The sequence below is a fragment of the Oreochromis aureus genome, linkage group 18, assembly GCF_013358895.1.
Source record: "Oreochromis aureus strain Israel breed Guangdong linkage group 18, ZZ_aureus, whole genome shotgun sequence".
Lineage (NCBI taxonomy): Eukaryota > Metazoa > Chordata > Actinopteri > Cichliformes > Cichlidae > Oreochromis > Oreochromis aureus.
This window is the reverse complement of record NC_052959.1, coordinates 3,661,743-3,668,337: the sequence shown is the minus strand read 5'-3', so window position 1 is coordinate 3,668,337 and position 6,595 is coordinate 3,661,743. Positions and strand designations below refer to the sequence as shown.

The 6,595-nt window shown below is 39.8% G+C and overlaps 1 protein-coding gene across 1 annotated transcript in view; it reads right to left on the bottom strand.

Moving 5' to 3' along the window:
• Window positions 1–2,354: 2,354 nt before the first annotated feature.
• The window catches only part of klhl20 (kelch-like family member 20), a 28,597-nt gene continuing 24,356 nt past the window's right edge, over window positions 2,355–6,595 (bottom strand). Inside the window, exon 14 of the mRNA XM_031730848.2 lies at window positions 2,355–6,399. Within this exon, the coding sequence (XP_031586708.1) occupies window positions 6,315–6,399 (85 nt within the window). The 3' untranslated portion in view covers window positions 2,355–6,314. The remainder of the gene's footprint in view (window positions 6,400–6,595) is intronic.

Sequence of the window (6,595 nt, the reverse complement as noted above, 5' to 3'; positions counted from 1 at the left end):
AAACTTTTAAATATTACTCTTTCTGGGTCACAAAATAAACTTTTAAGTTATTTTCAAGCGACAATGTAGCTGTGTAAACTTCAAATATCTGCTCGATTTATCAAGATATCATATATTTCCAAACGCACTCCGACGTTTTCGGAGACGTCTGTGACCCGCCAGCTCCATAGCAGACAGCGAGGTCGAGGATTATTAGAGCCGGCGAGAACAGCGGACTCCCGGCACATCGTTTTCAACCCCCCCCCCCCGCGGTCTTTTCACTACTCAGGTTAAAGAAACCCCAGCAGCTGTCTATCGTATTGAGTGTCCACTAAAATAAAAATAAAAGCGTTCTAACATCTCACCTGCTTGTTTTTATTAAGGTATGTACACATATGTACATGTACACTATTTTTATTAATAGAGGTTTCACTACTGAGGTTAAAAATGATATATAAGTCACTTAGATCACTTCTAAATGTTAATGTTTGGTTTATTTCAGTGTTTTATTTGTTCCTGAGTAAACCGGTTTGGCTGTGATTAAAGTTAAGATTCATAACATGTTACTCACAGTTAAATTAAGAGGGGACGGCAGTAAAAACTCCGGACCTGTGACATCATCAAGTAGGCTGGTGTTCCAATTGTACAAATCGCGAGTCCGTACTCCCGTGTGTTCTCGGCCAGTACGTACTCACGTACTTGAGAATTGAGAAACGGCCATAGTGAGTGAGAAAGGTAACTGAAGAAGAAATACTAAATGCATCATGGGAATCCCCCAGCAGCCTAAACCTATTGCAGCATAACTAAGGGAGCATTCAAGATCACCTGGTCCAGCCCTAACTATATGCTTTAGCAAAAAGGAAAGTTTTAAGCCTGATCTTAAAAGTAGAGATAGTGTCTGTCTCCTAAATCCAACCTGGAAGCTGGTTCCACAGAAGAGGGGCCTGAAAAGTGAAGACTCTGCCTCCCATTCTACTTTTAAAAACTCTAGGAACCACAAGTAAGCCTGCAGTGCGAGAGCGAAGTGCTCTAATAGGGTGATATGGTACTACAAGGTCATTAAGATAAGATGGGGCCTGATTATTTAAGACCTTGTATGTGAGGAGCAGGATTTTGAATTCAATTCTGGATTTAACAGGGAGCCAATGAAGGGAAGCCAAAACAGGAGAAATCTGCTCTCTCTTTCTAGTCCCTATCAATACTCTTGCTGCAGCATTTTGAATTAAAGTTTAAGGCTTTTCGGGGAGTTTTATGGACATCCTGATAATAATGAATTACAGCAGTCCAGCCTAGAAGTAATAAACGCATTAATTAGTTTTTCAGCGTCACTCTGAGACAGGATATTTCTAATTTTAGAGATTTGGCAAAAATGAAAGAAAGCAGTCCTAGATATTCGTTTAATATGTGCATTGAAGGACATATCCTGGTCAACAATGACTCCAGATTAAGTATCTGGTTAGATAACATATTCTAAGATTTTTAGGGCCAAGTACAGTAACGTCAGTTTTATCAGGATTTATAAGCAGAAAGCTAGAGGTCTTTGGAGGTTGGAAGACATTCCTGCTGTTCAACTAACTGGTGTATGTTATCTGGCCTCATGGATAGATAAAGTTGGGTGTCATCTGCATAGCAGTGAAAATGTGTGCTATGCCTTCTAACGATACTGCCTGAAGGAAGCATATATAATGCAAACAGAATTGGTCCTAGCACGGAACCCTGTGGAACTCCATTATTTACCTGTGTGTAAAGAGGACTCAATTTACATGAATAAATTGGAGTCCATTAGATTACTACAACCCAGTGCAGCGCAGTACCTGTAATACCTACCGCATGCTCTAATAAGATAATGTTACATCTGTGAGATGATTATGAGTAATTTTTTCTCTAATGATTAAAATTTTATTTGTGAAGAAGTTCATGAAGTCATTACTAGTTAATGTTAAAGGAATGGTTGGCTGGTTGGGGGTGTCGCTGAGTGGGGAGAAACAATTAGACACATGAACTGGTTGGTGTACCGGGGGCTTCTGTTTAAGACTACACTTCCTCCTCACTGTCACCCAGCCATCTGGTTTCCCCAGCTGCTCGGGACAGTCTGTAGGGGGGACAGCTAGGGGGGCCTACTCTACCTTCGGCTCCACTGGCTACAACGGCCTGGCTAGCTATTTTGAGGGTGCAAAGCAGAGTCTCCAGTTCAGTGATCCTGGCCTCCAGAGCTGCGAACAGGCTACACTTAAGTATCATTATTGCTAAAGGAGGCTGAGGAGTAATTAAACTTACTTAAAAAAAACTTTGTTTTTTTTAAAAGTAATATAAGTCTAACAAAAAACAACCAACCGACCAACCAACCCCCCCAAAAAAACAAAACAAAACAGAAACACTTCTTTTCCAGGGAAAAAGTTTAATCGTTGTCATAGCGAACATGGTGAGCTAAGACAGCTCTCTGATACACAAAAACAAACATCTGCAATTACAACCACGTTTTGGGTGAGGCTTCTCAAAAGGCTACCGACTGAAGGCTGGCTGACAATTATAATACAATGCATCATTAGTAGAACACATGACAGAAATACCACTCAGTCTGGGAACCATATTTCTCTTGCTTTGGTCTAAAATCCATTTCCAAAAATTGGGTTTGGTCTGCCTTGTGTACTTTTAATTCCATCAATAACTGCTCTGTTAAAAGGTTGAAAAACACAGCCGTTTATAAATCGAGGACTTAACACTCATTAGAACAACCATGCTGTCACACAGCTGAAAAATTGGGTGACTTAAATAATAAACATGCTCCTTACAACAAAATTATGACAACCAAAGTAATAAGATGCATGGACTCTTAAACTGAGTGGCATTTCCTTGTAATTCTGTGGCAGTTGAAAATAGCAAAATGTTTTTGGAAGAGTCTTCAAGAAGCAGGCAAACGGTCTTTGTTCAGCAACTGCGCATGTGTCACAATTCTTCAATGTCAAAAAAAAAAAAAAAAAAAAAAAAAAAATATGAAATGATCAATGATTCATCTTTTTAAGTGAGCATTTCTAAAGCATAAACATTCATTTTGTTTTAAAGTGGAGATCTGCAAACAGTAACTACACAAACAGACAACAGTTCTGCCTCTTGAAATCCTCCCCTGTGCTAGCAGAGAGAACATAACCCAAAATCTACCAAAACAATTTAAATTAAAAAAAAAAAAAAAAAAAAAAAACTATTAACACCAACATTCAGGTTGTGACTCACTCTCTTATGAAATTTTAGTTAAAAAAAAAAAAAAAAAAAAAACCCCACACACAAGAAAAAGAAAAAAGGGATGCATCTCGCATGTTTGCATCAGATTCTGTAGTTTAAAGTGCAGAGCTGCTGTGATGAGCTGCATGTGACACAGAGTGAGTCAAAACATGTAGTGTTGCATGTGGGAAAAGAAAACTGCTTCTGCACAGCATCGAGGCAGCGATGCCTGAAATGTATGATTCCCCAGTTGACCTGTGATTCTTTTTTTCCGCCCAATGTCTGGAAAAACCTTTATAAAATATAATTAAGAAAAACAAAAGAAAAGATAAAATCTAAAATACATTACCAATCACAGTGCAATAAATTCTGAGAAGATTCATTCAAACTAAATTTCACCATCTATTTAAACTCTGTGAGAGATCAGTTGTACAACCATGTACCACTCCTCATCTGTATCACCCTTTTCTGTATAAGTGCTGCATTATGAGCGTCCACCAGCAGGCAGTGCTGTTACACTGTATGATGACAGAACAAAAGCAAGGATGTGGGCACTGAAAGCAGAACAAAAATGGACTTATGGCTCTGTAAACAAATATATATCGTTACACTACTACGCACATAGCAATTACTTTATAGTTAACAGTTCTATTCATGTGGTCCATCCTGTTTTACTGCATTTGTAAAAAGGCTATCTACACAACAGGGCTCCCTCTGAAGTTTTGAAACAGACTTCAAAGAAGGTAACAGAACTCCAATTTTATTGTCCTCCACTTCCATGAGAGATGCCTGATTTCTGTGATTAGGGACAGTACGGCTACAGAACCAGAGTCCTTTCTGATTTTGAAATAATCACAAAATCGTTATGCGAGTCTTGGTGCAGCATAAGTTGTGGTAAAGCTGTCACACAGAGAATCAATTGGATGGCTTACAAACAGGTCCATCTGTAAGCTATCCAAAAGTTGTAATATTTCAATATGACGCTGATTTCTTTTTAAAATGAACCAATTTTATTCTTTTTTTTTTTTTTTTTTTTTTTAAATTGCACTGTCTATGGCTAAAAAGAACAGATTTCTCTGTGAGCTTTACTGTAATGACACGCAGACACGCCAATAAGCTGTGTCCACATTTGATCAGTGGCCTCAGTGTCCAGTACAGTCAAGCAACCCTGTTTGCTGTGCATCAGAGCGCTCTCCAACATCATTCTGTGTGCGCATCAGTTTAAAATGCTGTTCATTTCCTTCTTTCTACACTGCACATTGAACAAATTCAAGGAAACTCCCTGAAACTGTATGCATGTTCTTAAACCTTAAATAAATTCAAACAAGATGGAATTCTTGGCAAAAGACTCTCGGTGCCGGCAGTGTAATGAAGCCATCATCGAGTGTTCCCAAGCAATTTTTTTTTTTCCCATGTAGACATTAACGGCTGCCTGTAAATATGGTGGAGTATTTTAGCTTTTTTTTTTTTTTTTTTTTTAAACTTTATTTTTAAAAATCCATCAGAGAGCACAATGCCATCTGTGACTGAATTACTAGTACGAAGCATCTTTACTCATATTTTGAATGTTCAACCATTGCTAATCAGCTAGCCTTGGCTATTCCTATTTCTGGTTTTCCTACTTCCTGGTCAAACAGACTGCATGGACAAAAGTATTGGGCCACACTTTTTAAACTTTGAATTCAGCCATTTCCAGTTCTAGTGCTGCAGTTGTAAAAATCAAGCATCTAGCCATGCAGTCTGACTTTACAAACATTTCCTAAAGAGCTTATTGAATTTAAGCACGACACTGCAATAAGACAGTTTAATGTTTCTTTCCTCCTAGATATTCCACAATCAACTGCAAGTGGTCTTAGTCCAAACTGGAAGCATTTAGGAACTGCAGCCTCAGAGTGTTAGACCACATCAAGTTACAGAGTGAGGTCACCAGGTGCTGAGGCACATGGTGTGTTACCAACACTCAGCACAAAAACTGTGCGCCAGGAGATCATAGCATAGGTCTCTATGGCTGAGCAGCTCCTACAGGTATTATGGTAGGTGACCCAGTAGTTTGGTCCATAGCTGTGCAGCTGTTCTAGTCTTTGATGCCAGGTAACTTCCAAGAACAAGCTCATCCAAATATACAATCTTGGACACCACGAGTTCTTGTTCTACTCTGGAGAATTATCACAAGCTCGACGGTCACTCTAACCAGAAAATGCAGTCCAAGATGGAGAGCCTTTTTGGGAAAAAACAGAAGAAGATCCTTTCATGGCACAAATCTAATGATTTGAAGTGCTGAAGTAACATTCGAGGTTGATTTTTGATGTCTCGGCCCACTTGGGGTGAATTACATTCCTCTAAATAAAACAAATAAAATCTTTAAAGACCTCAATCAACAAAAACAGCTACAGTACCAAAATACGGTTTTCCTCTGTGTCCATAGTACACATGCAGATGCCTTCAGAAGGAAGCTGCCTGACTGTTACTGATTAATGCTACACATGAGGCCCAGAGGAAAGCTGTACGGTTCAAAGCCTATGCCAAACGGAATGAGGGAGTTTGGGCTCTTACAGTCAGTATGCAATGTTGTATCACCAGGAAATCTCACAATGATGAGAAAGTATGTTTGCCCATTGGGCGTCTGTTCTTTAAACTTACTGAAGGCGGTGGGCGGTCAGCAGCAGCAGTTTAGGGGGGCTGCCATATAAAGGAAAAGGAAGGTGAGCAAGGCTTTCGGCTGCTGTTAAACTTCTTCAGAGGACACTCACTGCCAGCAGCTTTCTTGACCAAAGGTGAGCACCGGTTTAAATCCAGACCACAACGCTTGGAAAATAACTTTGAAAAGGTCCATCCTCTCTGAACTAGAAGCTTAATGGTACTTGGTAGACTTCCGCTCTCAGTGCACTTCATGGCGACCGTGGTCAGTCAGTTAATGACTTTGAATTTGAGGGTTGGGGGTGAAGTAAAGTTCAAAAGTTTGTCCTTCTATTGCCATCTCATCTCCCCGTCCTCCTCATGGTTCTCACATGTCCACTCGGTTCACAATCTCTCTTTTGGAGGCACAAGAGTCAGCCAGAAGAAGCGCCAGCTGATGAGAAGTGAAAGTGTGTGGAAGGAGAGGGGCGGTGGTGGCATTACCAAATATGGGATTCACAGTGAGTCATTTTAATGACGCCCACTCCTCCACCTAACCGGCGGTAGTTCATTCCTCCGTACAACCTAGAAAGAGGAGACAAGTCAAAAAATGTCAACAGTGCAAACACAGGGCTGCACAATTAATCTAATTGTAATCTCCATCACCATTTTTGCTTCCCACAATTATATAATCACAATTGAGCAATATTTAAAATTCTTGCTCTGCCATTGAAAACACAATGAAAAAGCAACTCAAGTACTCCCTAAAACTCAGCCCCTG